At 42.0% G+C, this 23,603-nt stretch overlaps 1 protein-coding gene across 1 annotated transcript in view; it reads right to left on the bottom strand.

Moving 5' to 3' along the window:
* Positions 1 to 261: 261 nt before the first annotated feature.
* PARP4 (poly(ADP-ribose) polymerase family member 4) overlaps positions 262 to 23,603 on the bottom strand; it is a 79,156-nt gene continuing 55,814 nt past the window's right edge. The window contains 15 exon segments of the mRNA XM_030561355.1: positions 262 to 397; positions 1,724 to 1,912; positions 5,233 to 5,391; positions 7,336 to 7,431; positions 9,394 to 9,474; positions 11,734 to 11,814; positions 13,970 to 13,989; positions 13,992 to 14,139; positions 16,415 to 16,514; positions 18,591 to 18,606; positions 18,609 to 18,701; positions 18,704 to 18,739; positions 18,742 to 18,775; positions 19,716 to 19,786; positions 20,040 to 20,235. Coding sequence (XP_030417215.1) covers positions 338 to 397; positions 1,724 to 1,912; positions 5,233 to 5,391; positions 7,336 to 7,431; positions 9,394 to 9,474; positions 11,734 to 11,814; positions 13,970 to 13,989; positions 13,992 to 14,139; positions 16,415 to 16,514; positions 18,591 to 18,606; positions 18,609 to 18,701; positions 18,704 to 18,739; positions 18,742 to 18,775; positions 19,716 to 19,786; positions 20,040 to 20,235 — 1,380 coding nt within the window. The 3' untranslated portion in view covers positions 262 to 337.

Genomic DNA, 23,603 nt, shown 5'->3' with positions numbered 1-23,603 from the left:
CCTCTCTCTCAAAGATCTCTGCTGCAATGGGGCCTGATGCCATAACACCTTTTATGCACCTTGCCTTTCTTTGGGAGAGAGTCTTCTGATATTTTTGAACTTCATACAAACATTTATGTAATTAATTGCATCCAGAATAATAAGAAATGGTGCAGATTTTATAAACAATTACCAACTGCTACCTTATAAACCATCTACTAACACAACTGGGTAATATACAACAAATGTTAAAAACAAGAACACATTAAGCGTCTTTACCGATTCAGCCACTCCTCTATTAGAAAACAGGGATCCATGTCCAGATATATCATGCTCCCAGTACGTAGAGGGTAAAAGTCTAAACGTCCTGAAGCCATAGGAATGTTGGAAGACCAGCATGCTGAACTTCATTAGCATCCTAAATTAAAACACAACAGAATTACAAACATGAGAACTGTCTTCAATTTATTGTAATCATTAAAAGTGAAGCTTGTTATGCCAGAGATTTCCTCTCTATCAGACAATGTAAGGTTAAGAGTCAAATGCTGCGTGAAATTTGCAAGGAAATATAGAGAGGAGGAGTATTCATATGAAAGATGCTCGGTATACACAAACACACAGTAAATGTAACTTTAGAATGCCTGACTGCATTAAGGGTTGTTGTATCATAACACGCTATTGGCAGTAAACAGACTGGCACACTACACTGCAATGGACCTCCATGTATTTTGAGAAACCTCTTCTGTATTTTATGTAACTTCAGTTCAGAAATTACCCTCTCACTTGTTTTCAAGCAAGCAGATCAATCAGACAGTTTAAAATTTTGAATGTCAGCTGTTACTCATTTGTTTCTTCCCATCACAACTTCCTTATACAAGTTAATGGTTGAGAGCATCCTGCAGAACAGCAATATGTTGTAGATTACCACAGTTTATGGTGGTAACGCTATGTAATTTGGAGAGGTAAAGCCACGATTAGTTACGGTTCAGTTAATTGAGTGACAGTGTAAAAGCATCTCACTGGCACATTGGTGCAGCTGATTCAGACAGCTTCCAGTGCTGACAACTCCCTTGGCCAAAACCCTCCTCAGTTCCCTGGGTTGGAATCCCCTCTTTGCCCATGGCCTCTACAGTAATGTCCTCTTCAATTACCCCTCCCCCTACAAACGCTCCCCAGCCATTGTACCACCCTTCCATAAACCCCTGCTCTGTGCTGTAGTCTCTTAGGTAGCGGAGAGAAGCAATCTCTGTCTCCCACAGTGCAACAATACTTCCTCCTCCACCAACAAACACCCCAACCCCATCTCCAGTAATCCCCCAACTCTGCTGAGCCACTACTGAAATGGAGATTCAGTTGTGGATCAAGAGCTGATTCTCTTGCTTGCATAAGCCACCGGATGCTTGTCAGAGTGAACTATCAGCAGCCACCTGGGTCTGCCAGCAGGAGGACAGGAGTGACCAGTCCCTCTCCTCACACTCCCTCAGCTACTAGCTCCACACTGCCACCTGTGATTTGTTAGAACAAACATATCAACTTATGATCCACAGAGGGGTCACCAGTTAGTTGAGTACTGGAGATGGGGGAGAGAACATTAAATCAGGTTGGTGATCCATAGCTGAGGATCAGTGAAAATTAGTTTGCTTTTTAAAAAAAAAACAAAACCTCACTGCAGTACCACGGTAAGTGTTTGAATTTCATGGGCTACGCAGGGATCCCTGCTCTAGGGCAGGGACCCCTCACATACCTGCTCGTTTTCCAAACAGCGGATCCTGGTGTCAGCTCCTTGCCAGCCAGGCAGAGCCAGCACTGCAGCATCTCTCTTGGGCCTGCCAGAGGCTGCTGTTGGTCGGACCATGCCTTCTAATCTCTGTGCACTGTCAGGGATATCCCCTGTTCCCACCAGCTGGCCAGACAGGAAAGCAGCAGTGGTGACCTAGGGAAATACAGCCTAGATGGAGCTACTATTAGGTACATAACTGGTTGGAAAAACGTTCCCAGAGAGTTGTTATCAGTGGTTCACAGTCAAGCTGGAAGGGCATATCAAGTGGGGTCCCACAGGGATCAATCCTGGGTCTGGTTCTGTTCAATATCTTCATCAATGATTTAGATAATGGCATAGAGAGTATAAAGTTTGTGGAGGATACCAAACAGAGAGGTTGCTAGTGCTTTGAGCATAGCATTAAAATTCATAATGATCTGGATGAAATGGTTCTGAAGTAAATAGAATGAAATTCAATAAGGGAAAATGCAAAGTACTCCACTTAGGAAGGGACAATCAGTTTACAAAATGGGAAATGACTTCCTAGGAGGTCACAGTGGATCACAAGCTAAATATGAGTCAACAGTGTAACATCGTTGCAAAAAAAGCAAACATCATTCTGGGATGTATTAGCAGGAGTGTTGTAAGAAAGACATGAGAAGTAAATCTTCTGCTCTACTCTGTGCTGATCAGGCCTCAACTGGCATATTATGTCCAGTTCTGGGGCGCCACATTTCAGGAAGATGTGGACAAATTGGAGAAAGTCCAGAGAAAAGCAACAAAAATGATTAAAGGTTAAGAAGGGGAAGGAATGAAAGAAATAGGATTTGTTTAGTCTGGAAAAAGAGAAGACTGAGTGGGGGACATGATCACAGTTTTCAAGTACATAAAAGGTTGTTACAAGGAGGATGGAGAAAAACTGTTCTCATTAACCTCTGAGGACAGGACAAGAAGCAATGGGCTTAAATTGCAGCAAGGGAGGTTTAGGCTGGACATTAGGAAAAACTTTCTAACTGTCTGGGTGGTTAAGCACTGGAATAAATTGCCTTGGGAGGTGTGGAATCTCCATCATTGGAGGCTTTTAAGAGCAGGTTAGACAAACACCTGTCAGGGATGGTCTAGATAATACCTAGTCCTGCCTTCAGTGCAGGGAATGGGATTAAAAGACCTCTTGAGACCCCTTTCAGTCCTACTATTCTATGAAACTGAGCACAGGCCCCAATCCCTGCCCCGGGCCTGCCAGCCAGTGCCACATGGTGAGATACCCCACCTCCAGGACAACGCCCTCCCTCTCTCCTCCCCATGAGCAGCCAAATGAGCCCAATTCCACGATTTTTCCAACAGTGTCTCTGCTGTAGGAAAAATCATGGTATTGGCTAATTTCATGATTTCCATGTAATCCATGTAATCATGATTTACACAGGACCTTATTCATAGTGGGATCTTGGTTGAGGATGTGTACAGTAGGGTGGAAGGGAAGGTACTGTTATAGGCTTAGTTAAAACATCTTTGAAATTAGATGTGAAGGCACCCTTACAATTAACATGACTGTCAGGATAAATTAAGCACAACCTCCACACCTAAGACAAAAGGGGTTGTGAACCCATCCAGGAGTTTTGGACTGAGTGGTGAATGGGGTTTGGGCAAGAAGTGTACGTATGTTCCCTGGGCGGGTTCACAACTGCTTTTGTCTTGGGTGGGCAGGGGCTCCTGCTTAACATATCCTGCCAGTTACATTAATTGTGGGGTACATTCACACCCAATCCCAAAGAGGCAAACAGCAAGAGAGTGAAGCAGCAGCCTGAAAGCATGGAATAAGACCCTGGAAAAAAACAGGGACAGAGATCTTTAGCTAGCACTAGACCCAAATAAAATGTTTTTTGTTTCCTGGTTCCTCCTACCTTTGGGGACCCAGGACGTTGTACATTCCTTGTTAATAAGCAAGATCAGTATATTTCTTGATGCAGCATCTTTCGTCAATTTCTACCCCCAACTGGAATATCTCTAGGGCCTCAAATTTTGACTAGGTGCTTGGGTCAAAAAGAGGTATGTAGTGCAGTGAAGGTCGTCCCTCCCCATCTGGGTTGGAGAGAAGTCACACCACCTCATTACGTCACTGGGATCACTGCTTAACATCAGGGGAATTAGCAAATCAGGTGCTAATGCTCCAACCCTCTCGGTGGGGCGGCGCACCAAATAGTCTGTGGGCTCTGGCCCTTGGGTAGGGCAAAGCTAACAAGCAGGCTATGGGCTCTGGCCCTCAGGCTGGTCAGAGCTAACAAGCAGGCTATGGGCTCTGGCCCTCAGGCAGGGCAGAGCACTACACAGAGTGTTACCTCAGCTCTGGCAGACGGAAGACAAACACAGGACTTTTTGCCTATGGTGGGGAGGTTGCCACTCCTGGATGAGGTTGGCACAAGGGGATAAGGGAACCCAGGCCCTCCCTACTCCACAGGTTCCCAGCCCCAGGCTGTAAGCAGCGGAATGTTCTGTCACTGTGTCAGTGAGGATCCGCTCGAAACACACTGACCTGGATTCAGGTAACCAAGCTATACTCTAGTGTCCCTGAGCCACTTCCTACTACCTCTGAGTACCTTGGCTCTGTAGTGTCATCCGTCTCCATGGGGGTGGATAGCTATCAGCAGCTCCTCCTTGGACTTGGTCTCCTTGCGGAACAGGGCATTGCCTGGTTTGGCAGCAGAGTCAGAGGCCTGCAGTGAGCAAGATATGTCTGTCTCCTTCTCTGGCTCGGCTCCAACTGAGCTAAAGGCTCTGCCTTTTGTACTTCCCGTCCTGTCTCTCAACTCCCAGTGAGAAGAGCAAACCTGGTCTGACTCCACCCACACGAGCACAGAAAGTGGTTCCTCCTCTCTGGATCGGAGGGAGGCCATACCCCCTCACTACAGGATAACAGTATTTTGTGGGGGTATTGTGGGTGCTGAATGAGGCATGGCGGATGTAAGAGAGGAGGACTCTGCCAGCAAACTAAAGAGGTTTACCAGCTGAGGAATATGTGACATCCCACACCTAAATTGATTTAAGGAGCCTTGGTATGGATGCAAGGACAAGTCTGACCCTGATTCAGGGTGGCTATGCTAGACAGTTCATGGTACTTCAATCAGTGCAATACAACTGACAGATGTACCACCATCTAAGTACTCTAATGAAGACAAGGCTTTGGACTAGACAGTCAGGGAAGAATTTATCCTGGAAGAGAATAGAGGGCTGCTAAAATCCTCTTCTCTCTCAAAGGTCTCTGCTGTAATGGGGCCTGGTGCCACAACAACTTTTATGTACCTTGCCTTTCTTTGGGAGAGAGTCTTCTGATTTTTTGCACTTCACACAAACATTTATGTAATTAATTGCATCCAGAATAATAAGAAATGGTGCAGACTTTATAAACAATTACCAACTGCTACCTTATAAACCATCTACTACCACAACTGGGTAATACACAATAATGTTAAAAACAAGAACACATTAAGCATATTTACCAATTCACATCTGCCAAATCCCACTCCTCTATTAGAAAACAGGTATCCATGTCTAGATGTATCATGCTCCCAGTCCATGTAGGGTAAAAAGTCTATATCTTCCTCAGCTATAAGTTCAAGAATGTTTGGAAGACCAGCATGCTGAACTTCATTAACATCCTAAATTAAACGCAACAGAATTACAAACTAGAGAACTGTCTTTAATTTTATTGTAATCCTCAAAAGTGATGCTTGTTTATGCCAGAGATTCCCTCTCTATCAGACAATGTAAGGTTGGACCAGCCAAATGCTGGGTGAACTTTGCCTGACTGCATTAAGGGTTGTCGTATCATACACGCTATTGGTAGTAAATGTACTGGTACACTACACTGGCAATGCACCGTCTTGTATTTTGAGAAACCTCTTCTGCATCTTATGTAACTTCAGTTCAGAAATTACCCTTTCACTTGCTTTCAAGCAGGCAGATCAATGAAACAGTTTAAAATTTTGTATGTCAGCTGTTACTCATGCGTCACTTCCCCATCACAACTCCCTTATACAAGTCAATGGTTAAGAGCAACCAAGCATACCAACATATTGTAGATTACGAAAGGAAAAGAGAATATTTCTTCTGTGAGAGTGTAATGCAGTGGTCTGGCATATGGAGATGAACATACAGAATCCTAATATACAAAGGTGATGTTTAAATTTCCTTTTTTTTCTGATATATGTACAAGACACATGACTTGCTTTATTATACTTATATATGGTAAAGATATTTTCCAACATATTGGAACCAGTATGCTTTTGAGCATGTTATCTGATTTTATACTGCCAAGTTTATACTGTTTAAATTTAACTGTTGTTTAGAATAGTTCACAGTAATCAAAGAGCCTGAGTAGAATGGCACTTTGTTTATAAAATTTGTGTTATATAAAGATAATTTCTAGGAGGTAATGACAGAGATGACTACATTGTCTGAAAATCAGAGACAAGAACTGCCCAAAGAGCAAAAGTTCTGACTAGTCTCTTGCTAGGGAGGTAGTGACCAAGTGCAGAGCAGATAGTACAGAGTGCGCTGCACAGAGCTTAACAGTAAATCTTTGGCTGATTAAGGAGCCATATTTACAAGAAAGGGACAATAATTCCACCAATAACTATTATACAGGATTGCTGAGATATTATACATGCGATGACATCTATCAAATGTGTAAATTATATTCTTAAAAGGCACAAACAAAACAATATTTATTTCTATCAACAAAATCTGTGCCAGCCTATTTTTAGTTTTAAATGCAGTACAAATGTAATTGTCCAAAATATGGCATGTCTCCTGTTCCTTAAGTTATCCCAACTTACTCAATGCCCTTCATGACTGTCAGATAATTATACCGTAATAGGGAATTGATTATTTTCCTTTAGTATACTTATAACCCTAAATAAATAATAATAAATAATAATTAATAACGATCAGTATTGTTTATATTATAGTAGTTCCTAATGCGCTAGATGCTGTACAGACATATGGGAAGACACAGTCCTTGCTGCCCGCAACCCAAACAGTTTCTTTCAATTACAGTTGCAGCAATATATGGTAAGAGTATTGTTCTACTAGATTTAAAAGTTCTTCCTGGACCAGAGATGGTGACTTTACAGGTGTTGTGCCTACAGATACAGTCCAAAAGTCAGAACACTTGCACAGTTCTGAACTTGCCACATACACAGATACAAAAAGAAAAATGCAGTTTCTAAATCATTATAAAGCAAGTATCTTCACAATAAACATAGAGATTATGCGTCTCTGTTGGTTGACTTGCAAACATCCAGTCTGGGTAGTGGGTAGGACAGACACAGCCTAGGTGCTCCAGCAATGTATGATATAAACGAAGCTTCATAAAGAAAGTAACATATCATTCAAAAAGGACCAAAGAACACAAGCTTTTGCAAAAAATAATAATTTTAGTTCTTCTGTAAAATAACTAAAAATGTTCACTGAGATAATATTAAACAATATGTGCTTTAATTCTTACAAGATGACAATAATTTTCTCTCTTTTCCATTATTTTCTAAAGACTTTTTAGAGACATACAGACTGTAAAGGGATATTTTAATGGAAATACATACCCTTTTTTCTACTGCCACAAAGCTTGTGAACTGGGTTATGATGGAGTTCTCCAGGCTGAGGTTAATAATCAGGGCTTTCAAAGTATGTTTCTTCATCTAGGTTGTTATATAATGACAAAATATGTGTAAAAACAAAACATACAGGTGAAAACAATATTAGCTAAAATAAGTGTCAATGTCAAAACTGAATATACACAATACGTTCTTATGCACTACAGATGTAAGTAAACTAGCTCAGCTTGCAGCTATTTCTAAGCAGTGTTTATGTGGTTATGTTTGTGTACCCAATTTCCTGCTTCCTGTTTAGAAGTGTTTTGAAGGGAGAGGGGCTAATCCTAACCCTCTCAGCTACTTGCAGATTTATCCACTTGTGCTGGGGGAGAGGAAACTGGAAATGGTAATTCTTAAAGAAAAACTGCACTGGAATGGTCTTGTCACAAGTCACTCAGGGCTCTATTGGGCTTCCAGCTCCTTCCAGTGCAAGCATATGACTCCTTATCAGATCCTAGATCAATGACGGTTATTACTGAAACGTAAAGGGCAGCATGTCAGCAGCACAACTAAAGCAAAACACCTTGCACCTGTGGGACACAATTTGTGTCAAGTCATGAATGGAAATGCTCAAGCCTGTTCAGGACTCAGAAACATCCTGTACACAGACATAAAATATACTGAGACCTCTCTGAAAACAACAAACAATCTTGTTCTCCAGAATCTCGGCTTTCATTGAATAAAAATAAAGTAAGCCTCTAGCTGTTACGGCTGTGAAGAAAATCTCAAAAATGTGAACTGAGTGTAACTGGTGCAGAGATTTCTATTGGTATGCAGAGCACGGACCAGTAGCTCTGAAAGGTGTGACTGCCCCCCCCCCCATCCACTCATTTTAGTGAGTTGTTACCTCAAATGCCCAATGACGATAATTTACAATGTCAACAATGTTAACTATTTGTAAGAAAGTAGTATGGGGGTGTCACAGATTTGCAAAATTTACTATCTGTGAATTAACTGTCTCACTTTGGTGCCTCAAGAGGATGGCATTTGGAAGGTACCATCACTTATTTATTCCCCCCAATCAACCCCAATTTGTCTAAAAGAGCACATGGGCATAATCAAGTCCCAGTGAGGGGGAGACAAGCTCAAGGAGACTAGTAGAGCTCTGAAAACATGCACCATCATATTTTAAACATCTGGACAATTTACTGTGATGCAGCATTACACCCAACTCACATGAATGGAGCTTATTTTGTAGGCAGAGCTGTGAAAAGTACCATTACTATATTTTCCTTAAGTCTAACCCCAAAGCTTGGGACCCACTCCTGCAAACTTTTCTCACACGAGGGTCCTACTGGCTTCCAGAACTCTGACTTCTAGTGGGACTACTCAGGTGAATAAAGTTTGCAGGATCTGGCCCTCACACATACAAGCAAGTAAAGGTTTACAGGATTATACCCTCATGTCTATAAACATATGTGAAACCGAATGTTAAAAAATTGGAAGGTGCTCAGAAAAGAGCTACAAGAATGATTTGAGATGTGGAAAACATGCCTTGTGGTGAGACACTTAAGAAGTTCAATCTATTTGGTTTATCTAACAAAAGGTTAAGAAATGACTTGATCACAGTCTACAAGTACCTACATGAGGTAAAGATTTCGGACAGTAGACAACTCTTTAACAGAAACTAAGTGGAACAACTTATCTAGGGATGTGATAGGTTCACCATCACCTGAAGGTTTTCAATCAAGACTCTCTCTCTTTCTAAAAGATATTCTATAACTCAAACAGAAGTGATGGGCTTGATGCAGAAGTTACTGGGTATGTTTTTTTGACTTGTGTTATCCAGGACATCAGACGAGATGATCATAATGGTCCACTCTGGCCTTAATATCTATGGAATTCAAACTGCAACCTTCCAATTTCCATTCCCAAGTCAAAGATTCTCTCCACCTCTCCTCTTCCCATCCCCATTTCACTGAACCCCTTTAATAGTTCTTGTTTTAAGCATAAACTGAGATAAAATAGTGGTCCCTAGTTCATATTCTTATCTTTAGAATGACAAACCTCATGTTCTGTTTCATTTTCATGAAGTATCCCATCTTCATAATCTCTAATCAGGGCTCTTGCTGTGAGTTTGTGGAGAAGCTACATTAAGGAAAAAAGACAAGTTCAAATGATCACCAATTTAAAACCCTGTATTTAAAAATCTCCATTTTATGTATTAGGTTTTATGATTTTTAAAGTCTTCTGATCAATGAGGATCCAGTTTCAGGATAACTGGCATCTAAAGTTACATTTTATTGAGTTTTAAAAGTTTCAAGGGAGTATTTTCCATAGAGGAGCACTACAGCCCACACCTTGTTTGAAATAATTTTGTATTTTTATGATTGGTGCTCATTTTTTTAACTTTTAAAAATCATCATACCTCTATACCATCAATAATTCCTGCTCTGGGGGACAGTGAACTGTGCAAACTGGCGATGTAATTTCTGTTTCAACTGAATCACTCTAGCCAAGAGGAGGAAAATAATCTGTACATCTGTAATACGTTAAAGCTAACAAGGAGTGGGAGTACTGAGGACTGTTAAGCCCAGCCCAGTAAGGACATGGAGCAATGTGACATCCAATCATCACCATAGGTCCATTTAAAAAAAAAAACATTGACTGACTCTGAAGGGAACCCCTGGTGAGTCCTTCTTGGCCAGATGTTGGTAGCCACAACAAAGGGATCTTTCTGGATAAGGGGGAAAGGAAAAAACAGTGGGAATTCTCCGAGTCTATGTGAGGCATAGAAAAATAACACTCATCTTCTAAATTTGGCCCAGATTTTCATAAGGCAGCTTCTCTTTTTGCAATCACAATTTGCACCTGTCAAAATGGCATTTGTCCTTTCTGCACCTTTGATTAGTCGTGAGGTCAAAAGAAGGAGTGTGATTTGTGGAGGTACAAACTATAAACTTGACCCATGAAGAGGAATACTGATCTGAAGCCCAGATGAGAATTTGAACCTCTCAGGACAGTAGTTTAAAGAGTATCTGATTCATTAGAATAAGTGAGTACCTCCCCCATTCACACCAACCCAGTTTGTCTGTATAAGAGCTTGGAAATGTACTGAAATAGCTTCCAAAGTGGATTAAGCTAAACAGCAAAAACACAGTTTCATTCCAGAATAAAAATGCTCACACATGAATTTACACCAAAAGTAACGATTTCAAAATAATTATTAATGAATAATTTTCTGGAATAGTTATTTTGGTGAATTTCTAGGAGTAGACAAGCTCTAAAAAGTAAATAAATGCCTCTTTTAGCCATTTTCCTCTTTTCAGTGTAGGAAGTTATTTAGGACAGCTGCCATGCTTTCCCATAGGGAGTGGATTTGAATTTTCTTCAACATTAACTAAAACAGTCACAGCCTTTGTTCACATTGGATAGTGCTGCCTTTTAGGATCCCTCCTCTCTCGGGGCATGTCTACACTACAGACTTAAGTTGACCTTTGTTAGGTTGACTTACAGCCACCTCAGTAATTACTGCAGTGACTGATGTCCACAGTACTCTTCTGTCGGTGGCGCGCATCCTCACCCAACTGAAGAGGGGTAATGTGGGGGGCTGAGAGCCAGGACTCAGCACTGCACAGCTCACCGCCAGGAGCCAGCTTGGCTTCTTGCCTCCCAACTGTGAGCTGAGGCCAGCTGCCCACCGGGTTCTCAGCTTCTCGCCTCCCCACTGGGAGTGGGGGTCAGTCACCCAGGCTTCTCACCTCCCTGTGCTTTTTCGTCAATTTCACGGTTCCAGCATGGAGCCCTGAAATTGCTAACAGCCAATGTAAGTAAAGAGGTGTCTACACAGACACTGCATTGCCCTAACTACACCCACATAAGCCCTATGCCTCTTGTGGATGTGGAGTTAGTATATCGGTGTATTAGGGCACTTACATCGGCGGGACAAGGGTTTAGTGTGTATACTGACATAATTAGGTCATAACTAGCTGCCTTACATTGACCTAACTGTGTAGTGTAGACCAGGTCTCAGTTCTTTTAGAATTTTTCCAAAAAGCAATGGCTTAAATATTGAAAGAGAACATTGCTGCATCATCCCTAGCAGAGGTCAGCTAACATCACCTCAGCATCAGAAACTACAGAGGTAGCCCCAACAAATTCCTAAAATGGGAAGAACCACCTTCAATCCAGGTAAGTTTATATTTTACAAATCAGTCTGTGCCAGCAAGCATGTAGGAAATGTGCTCACTTATCCCACATAGGTCAGCTGCCTTTTTAAAAGCTTCCTTCAAATGAGGCTGAGGTTCTTTGTTAAAACAGCAGAAGCAAAAATGCCAAAAACAAGGGTATGTGCTATTTTAAAACAACATGTATATGGTATGTATAAATAACACTGGCCTAACTCACTGTTCCTGTTGTCTTCTGTAATTCAGTGGTTGAGACCATTGCTTGCAATTCTTGATCATTTATTAGTGCATTTAAGGTAGCCTGAAAGAAATAAGGAAAGTATTCCTCTCACATTCTGTGCTATTAGCACTTCTGCAGTGATGCTCAGTATCCAGAAATGCAAATAGAATTGGAGTTGTGAGTAATCAGATGCATATCTTTAAAAACATGTTACCTGGTGCACAAAAGAATCTATACAGAAGAGTCACAAAAAAAGGAATCCTGAATGTATTTAAGCACAATGACATGAACATCCCATATGACACCTTTCTTGAGAAGATAGTTTCTATTAAAGTTTGATTTCCTCTGCAACTTGTATGATAAAGGTTGGTGGCTAATAAAAAGTGTGTCAATCAATGTTCCCTCTAATTTTTTCCATCCATGTGTGCAATTAATTTTGTTATGCGCAGCGAGGTATGTGCAGATGCACGCCACCCATAGAAACAAAAACCTAGATATAATATATATTTTAAAAAAATTAAATAGAGATAATTACTCCAGCCAGGACAGGTTTAGAACTCACTACTCAAAGAATTAAATTTAAGCATAAGAGAAACAAAAATTATGAAATGCATAGACCAGCCAAAACACTAAAATAACACACTTTCAAAGAATAAAATTACAGTGAATATATGTGCATTGAAGGAAGTACCAAGAAGTAAACAACAATAATACAAGTATGTGTTGGGAGATGTGTGTGACACAGAGATAGTGTGCGTTAGACACAGGGTGTGTGACACAGAGACAATGTGTGTGTGTGTGTGTGTGTGTGTGTGTGTGTGTGTGTGTGTGTGTGTGTGTGTGTGTGTGACAAAGACACAGAGATAGTATGTGTGAGAGAGAGAGAGACAGAAACAGTGTGTGACACAGACACAATGTGTGTGTGTGACACAGAGTTTGTGTGTGTGTGTTACACAGAGACGGTATGTGTGCTGGCTTTTGGGAAAGTTTCTGAGAGATGCCCTGCGCTGTCTCTTTAAGACACTCACTGAAAGCTCTCCTGCTCTGTCCTGAGCCCTGTCGTCTTCCCTCTCCTGCTCTGCAGAGATGGGGTACGTGGGCGGGGGGAGGGAGGGAGGAGACAGACAGATAGAGACTGTGTGAGCTGGCTGCTGGACAGGAAATCTCAGAAACAGTGCACAGTCTCTTTAAGAAAGGCACTCAGTCACTCACCCTTCCTGACAGCAGCTCTGAGTCCTGAGCCAGGCTGCATCCCCTGCCTCTCCCCTGCTCTGCGGAGATGGGGTACAGGGGCAGGGAGAGAGGGAGACATCAGCACCTTCCCCCCCTCGCACAGCCAGCAGCTGCAGGATGGAGCAACCTACGAGGAGGGCAGGACAGGCTCTAGACACCAGCAAACCAAGCACGTGCTTGGGGTGGCACAATTTCAGGGGTTGCATTCCGAGAGGTGGGTTTGTTTGTTTGTGTTTTTTTTGCTTCGGCAGTTGCGCTCTGAGGTTTTTTTGTATTTTTTTGTGCTTGGGGTGGCAAAAAACCTAGAGCCGGCCCTGGGAGAGGGGCACCTGAACACATCCTGCCGGCAGTGCGCACTCTCCCAATCAGCTGGGTGGCACTTAAATCTCTCTTGTGCCGCCACTCAAGTGCGCAGCTTACAGGAAACATAAGTGTCAATAGTACTTTCTGTAACTGTATTGAAAACAGTTTTGTCTCATTGACACTAGCAGCTGAGCCATTTTCAATGCCAGTTGAGAGAAATTTGGGGAAAGGATGATCGGATGGATGATCCAGTGGTTACAGTAGTAGGTTAGGAGACCTGAGTTCAAGTCCCTGTTCCACAAGACACTTCCTGGGGCACTTAGTTCTTAATTTGTAAAATGCAGGTGATTGTACTTCCCTGCATTATAGGGGTGTTGTGAGAATAAATATATTAAAGACTGTGAGGCACTCTGGTAAAGGAGGCCATGTAAGTACCTAAGACAGATAACAGGATCAGTCTCAGGAATTGGTTGTTTGCCTAGTATAGACTGTAGGTAAGATTGTATATTCCTTGGGGCAGTGATCACTCATTTCTTCATATTTCTTATAGGTTAGGCACAGTGATGGCTTTTAGACAATATTTTTAAGCTAATGAAAGAAAGTCACACAATATTTATCGCAGCAATCAATATTTGCAAAGTATTATATATTAATTTTTACCCACCCAAAAAAGAACATGCTTCTTTGTATCATTCATTACCTGAGTACAACGTGGGATAATCCATAGACAAGAAGTCTTTCATTGTTAAATAAAGACTGTATTTGAGCAGGAGCCTGTAATGGCTCTGGTGCATTTGAGTCAAACTGTTGCCATTTAATAGAGACAGAACTGCATTCTGGAGAAAATATTCTCGATGTCTGGCTTTCTATCTGTGTAAAAGATGCAAATAAGTTAAATATGTTACTCTAATAGGAAAAATATCACAAGAAGGGGTTTTCTTGTCACAGACAGTACATCTCTACCTCCATATAACGCAACCCGATATATCATGAATTCAGATATAACACGGTAAAGCAGTGCTCTCGGGGGGCGGTGCTGCACACTCCGGCGGATCAAAGCAAGTTCGCTATAACGCAGTTTCACCTATAACACGGTAAGATATTTTGGCTCCCGAGGACAGCGTTATATCGGGGTAGAGGTGTAGCTAGTTTGACGGAAGTATTCTTCTGCGACCTAGCTGTGTCTACACCAGGGGTTTAGGTTGGCAGAACATAAGAGCGGCCATACTGGGTCACACCAAGGGTCCATCTAGCCCAGCGTGCTGTCTTCTGACAGTGGCCAAAGCCAGGTGCCCCAGAGAGAATGAACAGAACATGTAATCATCAAGTGATTCATCCCCTGTTGCCCATTCCCAGCTTCTGGGAAGCAAAGGCTAGGGACACCATCCTTGCCCATTCTGGCTAATAGCCATTGATGGACCTATCCTTCATGAACTTACCTTGTTCTTTTTTGAACCCTGTTATAGTATTGGCCTTCATAACATCCTTTGACAAAGAATTTCACAGGCTGACTGTGCATTGTGTGAAGAAATACTTCCTTTTGTTTGTTTAAAACCTGCCGCTATTAATTTCATTTGGTAGTTCTTGTGTTATGAGAAGGAGTAAATAACACTTCCTTATTTACTTTCTCCACATCAGTCATGATTTTATAGACCTCTATCATATCGTCTCTTAGTCATCACTTGTCCAAGCTGAAAAGTCCCACTCTTATTAATCTCTCCTCATACGGAAGCCCCTAATCATTTTTGTTGCCCATTTCTGAATCTATATATATTTTTTGAGAAGGGGTGACCATGTCTGCATGCAGTATTCAAGATGTGGGCATACCATGGATTTATATAGTGGCAATATGATCTTTTTCTGTCTTATTGTCTATCCCTTTCTTAAAGATTCCCAAATTCTGTTAACTTTTTTGACTGCTGCTGCACGTTGAGTAGATGTTTTCAGAGAACTATCCACAGCAACTCCAAGATTTGTTTCTTCAGTGGTAAAAGCTAATTTACACTCCATCATTTTATATGTATAGTTGGAATTATGTTTTCCAATGTGCATTACTTTGCATTTATAAACAATGAATTTCATCTGCCATTTTTTTGCCCAGTCACCCAGTTTTGAGAGATCTTTTTGTAGCTCTTTGCAGTCTGCCTGGGACTTAACTATCTTGAGTAGTTCTGTATCATCTGCAAATGACTCCAGGCTGCCTGACAAGCCCTGAGAAGAGACTGCGCCAGCAGGAGCTATGCCACTTGAGGACCCTAGAAACCCATGGGAACCATGGAGCATCGCCGAGGGAGAAAGGATAGGAAGCAGCCATGGGGATTTAGACTTTTCTCCAGTGAGCGAAATGGGGAACAGTCAAGATGTTTCGGGAGGATCCCTGCTGACTCAGTGGTGAGCACCTCAACCACCACCAGGGCTTTGGGCTGGGACTCAAAGGAGCAACGAAGGTTTGAGTCCCCCTACCCTGGGCACCACACACTCTAGGTGGTATCCAGCATCCGCAGCGAGCCAACGGGCCACACAGTACCCCAGAAGTGGGTGCTTTTATTGACTCTAGCCATTAGGACGCACTGCCCTGAGTGGAAGGGCCACTTTATTGACTCCAGCCACTAGGCCATACTGACACGTTTTATAATCAGGGTCACGAAAACAGGATCCAACTGACTGCTACGAAGTTTTTTCCTTTCCTCTCACCATATGTGACCCAGCACATGGGATGGATTGTACATATCCTGAGAGAGAGAAGTGCCCTTTTTCACCCAGGTGACTTATATTTTAAAAATCAGAGACGTCAAAGAGGAAGAGAGGTGGAAGATATTTCAGAAGCTTCTCTTTTTGTGAGATCCTTGGTCTGAAACTGGCATGGTATCTGAAAGTTAGAGGGAGTTGCCTTTCAGGTGGAGTCCAACGTCTCACTTAAGGGGAAACTGCTCTTTGAGACACAAAAGCCCCATTTCCCAATACAAAGCAGTTCTCTGTCTGTTAAAACACCAAGAGTACTCCTGTCTGAAACAACAAGGCCTCACAATCCCCAAAGATGTTCCTCCCAATTTGAAACTTTGAGGCTCCCAAAGAGTTCCACCCAAAGCAGCTGCCAATAGTGTAAAATTCAGAAAAAAATATATTCAGGATTGATAAAACTTACCTTTTTTAGCCAGTTACACTTCGATTTTGGGTCAAAATATTCATATGCTCCAGCACCATATTGAGACAAAGATCTCAGCATGTGATGATTTGCTGTGGAACTAAGCACATTTTAAAAGATTTTTGTTGTTGTTGTTTTTAAGTAAAAACTGATAATCTGAAATTGATTCCAAACATTTTAATTTTTTAATAGTGTAGCAAGTTCTCCAATCTCTCTAAATCCCTCTCCTTCATTCACATCTACATTAAACAAAGCTCAGAACTGGCAAGATCCAACACATGTTCCATCCTGACAGCGGGTTGCCTATATTTAAATCACTATTCTAATGCTATCAAAAGTGAAAACCAACAAGAGCAGTAGCGTTTCCCATGTTCATCCCCAGTGCATACAGGTTTAAAACCCACGTCTTAGCTCTGAAAATTCAGCATTCAATTAGCGCAAATCACACACAGAGAAAAGCTAACTCATTGGTTTCCCACAGGATGTAGTGAAATGAGGGATGAAGTACATGTTCACAGGGTTTTAAGGAAAGTGCATTCTTGAGTTTCTCCATAACAGATGTAAGATCTTTGAGGCAGAGTTTTTTTTAAAGGGCCTACCTGAAATAGATGCCCTACTTCCATTGAAAGCCACTGGCATTTCATTTTGGACTGTCAAGCAATTCTTTCTGGAAATGGTTGATCTTAAATTAAGATTGTGGGGCCAAAATTGCTTAACAGACAAGAGTTTTTACCTAATGGAGAATTTTATGCGATCTATTTACAAAGGATGGAAGCTATTGTAATTAAGTAATGTGAAGGGGAAGGGCAATGAATGTATAAATAAAGAGACTGCCTAACAAAATGGATGACAAGGGTGACAAGTCTCAAATAATCTGTAACTTTAAGTGGGGTGGCAGTAGGGAAAAAAGAAAATAGGATTTGATTAACTCATTTCTCAAGTTAAAGGACTTACTGCTAAAAAAATGTTATACCATTGACAGAGTGAAAATTAACTGGAAAAAAACAAATAAAAAATGAAGGAAAAAATTGCATTTACCTCAAAAACAGAACAGGCCGAGAAAAAGTGTGGCACACACAATTTTAAAGTCTCTTTCCAACTGTTGTTGCATTTTGCAATATTCTAAAATTTCTAACCTTTCATTTAAAAAAAAAGTTTTCTTCAGTTGCCGATATACATCCGTCACAATATAAAAAGATGTACTGCTTCTCTGTTAATTCAGCTTTTCAGAAAACTGTCTCATCCAATCAACAGCATCAGGAAAGGTGTCAACTTATCTTTGTTATGTCTCATTCACCATTATTACTTTAACTCAACCAGTTTAATATGTTAAAAGTATACTTTGAGGTCTGGTCTATCCTTAAAAGCTACATCAGTATAAATATGTCAAGTGTAATTTTTTTTTACTGAAATAGTTACACCATAAGAGCCTTAGCATGGATTCAGTTATACCAGTATAAAGGTAACTTGTAATGGTATCGTTATTCCCTTACCCATCTGGGACTAGCTATACCAACGTAAAGTACTTTAATATCAATATAACTGCATCCGCACTAGGGGGTTGTACCAATAGAGTAAAAGTGGTATAACTTTCTAATGTAGACAAGCCCTGAAAAATCTATACTAGGCTTTTGCAACATGTTAATCAGAACTTGTTAGCTAACATCTTTAGCACATCTTTAAATCCTAGTTTAGATAAAGACTAATTAGAACCAATTAAGTGCTTATTTTAGTAAGCGATGGTAATTTCTTTTTAAATCTTTATTTTAAAAAATGCAGAAAACTATGTTACTGCATTATTAAAGTTATGGAGTCAGGAAATGCCAAAAATTAAAGTTTCAGCAATGTTAACTACTGTCCCATTCTAAGGCTTGCTTTTATATTAAATAGGAATATATTAAATTACACATTTTAGAAGAATGAGAGGATCAGACAAAACTACATATGTGCAAAGTAAACTCTACTGAGGGAATCTCAAATTTGAATTTCCTGGAATTTTTAATTTTAACTGAAGAATGTGGCATTCACTTTTTGCATTCCATCTATATGTACATGACAGCACATTCACAAACCTGATGATCCTCAACACACTGACATTTCATTTCAAGTAAAATGATCACTGATTTTTAAATCTGAAGCACAGCACAGTACACCTGTTAATTCATTCTGTACTTACCCAACACCACATGTAATAACCTGGTGTGTCTGACATTCTCTTTCACAATTTGGAAGGTCATGCTCTCATTCTGAATGTGCCCATCGGATAGAAGAAGAATGTTACGCTTTCTTGACAAGGATACAACAAACTTAAATAACGTAAGGTTTCCATAAGTCAGTATTTCCCATTGTAGGTGTAGCTGACTAAAGAGGAAAAAATGATAAAATGATTATCTGAAAGTCTGGATTTTATTTCTACCCTTCCCCAGAATAAACTGTAATGAAGAGTTAAGTTTCCCCTCCCGTGGTAAATTTCTCCTGGTTTCCTAGTACAAGTGATTGCTCGCTTAATTCTAAGCTTGCCTTCTACCCTCCTGTAGTTATTATCATCTGCATTGTGACAGTGCCTATGTGCCCCAGTCACGGACCAGAATCCCACTGTGCTAGAAGTTGTACAAACAGAGAGCAAAAAGACAATCCCTGCACTCCAGAATTTACAGTCTAATCTTCCTTCCAAGATAGTGCCAACTGAATTTTGCCTTTCATTGGGATGGCCAAGTGCACTGGCATATTCAAGTGCTGTCTTCACTGCCAGAAAGATGGTGCTGTAAGAGCAGGGAGGTTCACATGGATGTCTGTACTTTTTCCTGTCCTGCTACAAGGTCACAAGAGGGAAAAGGGAGGGGGCATGACATTTTAAAAGGTAAAATTTAGGAGGAACATCAGGAAGATTCCTGTTAGTCAGAGAAGATTTCCAAAGGAAGGAGTGGAAGCTCCATCACTCGAGGAGTCATTTAAAACCAGACTGGACAAGATAATAAAGAGAGAATAATCCTGCATTTCAGGAAGAGCAACTGGATTATCCAATAGGACTCTCCCATCTCCAACTTTATTGTCCTATGACTAACACTTGCCATCAGTTACCTTAAATTTTCACTGAGCTATAACAGGACATACAACAGAGATGATGCACCTGTTACCAGGGAAAATGGGCTCTTGGATACTACTGAAACTAAGTCATGGAAGTAATTTAGAAGGTGGTCTCAAATAAAGCAACAGAACAACGTGATGGTGGACGTTACATGGAATCCCTGCGGGCAAAGAAACTCTCAGTAGCACACAGAGGAAAAGCAATTTAACTTACTATAATAAACTCCTTCACTGCTGCAAGATCACTTTTGATATTCTTTGAATATGAAGAAAATTCTGTGAAATCTGAGGAATGAAAACTGAAATTAAGCTCTTCCTTTCAATGTTAAGTTATATTTTCATTAACTATTACGGCAGTGAATGGTTTCATTTTTACTATTAGAAAAACCACAATAAACGTATTCTCTACTACTAAATAATAGAGACTGTCAGGTTTCCAGTTTAATATATTACTGCTTGTCTAATAAAAAAAGATGAGCATAACGATAAGGATGACAAGAAAGTAATAAAAGTGAGCATCTAACAAAAGAAAACTTACTCGTGCCAAATCTGATAACATTCACTCTCTGTCCAAAACAAGATGTTTGTAGAGCATGGAGAGCAATCTGCTTTGCTTGTTCAAGTGTTGAACCCTCCATGGAATTGGAGCAATCTAGACAAATAATAATTTCTCCAGACAGCTGGATTCCTTTAAAACTTGTTTCAAACTTTGGTTGAAATACAAGCATGCATGCCTGAAGAAAGAAGAGTTTGATAATCAACACGATGGACCACTGTTATTTATATAGTGCCAAAAGGATGCTAAACATTTTACAAAGATCAGTACATGTATCTAGGTTTTCATAAGATCACCCAATATTGCAGTATCTGGGCATAATAAAGCCAAATGTCTAGGACAGTGGTTTTCAGCCTGTGGTCCGTGGACCCTGGAGCGTCCACAGATGTCTATTATTTCCAAAGGAGTCCGCACCTCCATTTGAAAATTTTGAGGGTCTACAAACAAAAAAAGTTTGAAAACCACTGGTCTAGAGGTTAGCAAGTAGGTTTTTTGTTAGTTTTTGTTAAATCTTGATGAGAGTAGCTCTCCCTGTCCTGTGTCCCTAGCTTATCCCTCATGGGTAAGAAACTCAGTGGGAAGTTTGCAAGTGTTTTCTGTTCCCATCTATTTTACTTTTCCGCAGTCAGAATGGAGTTGTTTCTCGGAAATAAGAAACAGGCTTATTTTTTAAAATCATCAACACCATCATCACTTCATGAGAAGTCCTAGAATTTTAAAAATAAATTTATTTCAAAGTACAATGTTTTTCCTGAAGAAAACAGGAGAATAAGTGTGCACTGTATTGCCTTGCACTTGTAATTGGTTAAAAAGTTCAAAAACCTGCATTCTCTAAGCTTATAAAGTGGAAATACAGAAAAGAAACCCATGAATTCAATACAAGTTTATTATAGTAGGTAGCTACTTTGTTATAGAAAAGATTGTATGTATTGTTTTAAAATTTTCTCACATAGTGCAATCCCTCCCTCCAGTATGATCATGGGTTACCATCTATGGTGTGGTGAGATGAGCGTATTCCATCCTCAGCTGAACCATGATACATTGATGCCAGGACTTGAGACAGGCTACAGCTGTGGCCTATTAGGTAACCGAAAGGTGAAACCACCAGCTGTGTCTTATGAACAGAGAGACTATAAAAAGACAGCGTACAGAGGTTCTGAAGTCAAGACTCTAATTTCAGAGACCTGTCTTGCTGATGCCGCCACCACCACCAGGAACGCGGCCGTCCAAGACAGGTGGGAAAGGGAGCAGGAACCCAGAGGCTCAAAGGGTGGGCCAGTGAGCCTAGAAAGGACAAAGTTAAGATCCCACTGTGGGACAGGAGTCCGTACCTGCAGGAAGAGTCTCTTGAGCCCTCTCAAGAATCTGACTGTCACATCATGGGAAAATACCGTCTGTCCTTGGATTGTCGGGTGAAAAGTGGAAACGGTCGCTAGATGCCCTCTAATGGAAGAGTGTGCCAGGCCCTGGTTCCTCAAATGGAGTAGGTAGTCCAGGATAGCCTGTATGAAAGAATGCAAGGGAGAGATGCCATGTTCGCATGCCCAGCAGGAAAACCTCGTCCTACTCCCCAGGAAGACCTGTTGGACTCCTTCCAAACAGGTCTGTTCCTCTGGATTCAGCCATGCAGCATCCACGCCGAGAGGTGGAGGGACTTGAGATTGAGGTGGAGGGGCTGACCGTTGTCCTGTCACAGCAGGTCTGGGCGGTTGGGCAGGGACCAGGGAGTGGTCGCTGACAAGTTCAAAGCATGCTGAGGCAATGTTGGTAAGGCCACGTTGCGGCAATCACAACTTGCGCCGTCTCTCTCTTGATCTTTGCCAGGACCCTGCAGATGAGTGGAATCGGAGGAAATGTGTGCATCAGACTCCACAACCATGACAGGCATCGGGGAAGGAGCTCTTGCTTAGACCTTGCAGAGAGCAAAACCGGTGGCATTTCCTGTTCTGTCTGGTAGCGAACAGGTCCACTTGGGGAGTTCCCCACCTTTGGAAGATCATGCAGGCTACCTCTGGATGGAGTGACCACTTGTGGTGAGAGGAGAAGTCCCCGCAGAGCTGGTCTGCCAGCGTATTCTTGACACTGGGAAGGTGATAAACTTCCAGGTGGATTTAGTGGCTGATGCAGAAGTCCCATAGATGGAGCACCTCCTGACAGACAGCCAACGAGCGCACTCCCCCTTGCCTGTTGATGTAGAACACCAAGGCTGTGTTTTCCATCAGGACTTGTACCACCTTGCCTGACAGGTGGGGCATGAAGACTCCGCGCGCCAGACAGACTGCTCGGAGCTCTTTGACATTTATATGCAACTTTGCCTTCTCTGGGGACCACATCCCCTGTATCTGGGGGTCGGTGAGATGCACACCCCAGCTGAAATCCGAGGCATCAAACACCAATTCGATGAGTGATGGGGGCTGTCGAACAGAACCCCTTCCAGGACTGTCCTGCGGTCGGACCACCATCGCAGCGAGGTAAGTATTGCCTGGGGAATGGTAACCATCTTTTCCAGGGAGCCTCTGGACTGGGAATAGACCATCTCCAGCCATTGTTGCAGGAGCTGCATTTGGAGCCTGGCATGGTGGATCACGTAAGTGCACACTGCCATGTGACCCAGGAGGCGCTGACAGAGGGAATATGGCTGTAATCAGAGGGAATATGGAGACTTCCGCGATGAGGTCCATCAATGTGTGGAACCTTTCCAGTGGCAGGAATACCCTGGCACAGGTTGAGTCGAGGACTGCTTTGATTAACTCTATCCTCTGCACCGGCAGAAACGTCGACTTTTTGTCGTTTACCAGTAGGCCCAGAAAGCGGCATGTGGCCTGAAGCACCACAACATCCCTTTGGACTTGACACCTGGACTGCCCTGGATGAGCCAGTCATCGAGGTACAGGTAGATCTGAAAACCCCGGCACCTGAGGCAAGCTGTTATCATTGACATACACATGGTAAACACTCTTGGTGCCGTTGCCAGGCTGAGCAGGAGGACCACAAACTGGTAGTAGTGGGGGCCACCATAAACCAGAGGAAGCATCGGTCTCCTTGAAAGATCGCTATGTGGAAGTGTGTGTCCTTCAAGTTGAAGGCGGCATACTAGTTTTCCGGATCCAGGGAAGGGATAATAGAAGCCAGGGCAAGCATGCAGAACTTTATCTTCTTTAGGTACTTGTTGAGGTCTTGCAGGTCCAGGACGGGCCGTAGACTGCCCTTGGTCTTTCGGATTAAAAAGTACTGGAAATAGAACCCCTTGTTCCTGTACTCAAGAGGAACTTCTTCCACTGAACCCAGCTGTAGTAACCCCCTTACCTCCTGCGCAAGGAGACTCACATGAGAGGGGTGCCTGAAGAGGGATGGGGAAGGCAAGTGAGAAGGTTGGGGTAGAAAGGAACTGGAGGGTATAACCCTGTTCCACTGTGCTGAGGACCCATCGGTCCTCAGGGAGGAAGAGGGAAAGGCAATTGGAGAACACTGGGAAAGATGGATCCAGGGAATAGTCTGGTTGGTCGCCCTCTCAAAATGACCATTTGGCCCCTTGCTTATTATGGG

This window comes from Gopherus evgoodei, chromosome 1, assembly GCF_007399415.2.
Source record: "Gopherus evgoodei ecotype Sinaloan lineage chromosome 1, rGopEvg1_v1.p, whole genome shotgun sequence".
NCBI lineage: Eukaryota > Metazoa > Chordata > Testudines > Testudinidae > Gopherus > Gopherus evgoodei.
This window is presented reverse-complemented; position numbering and strand designations above follow the sequence as displayed.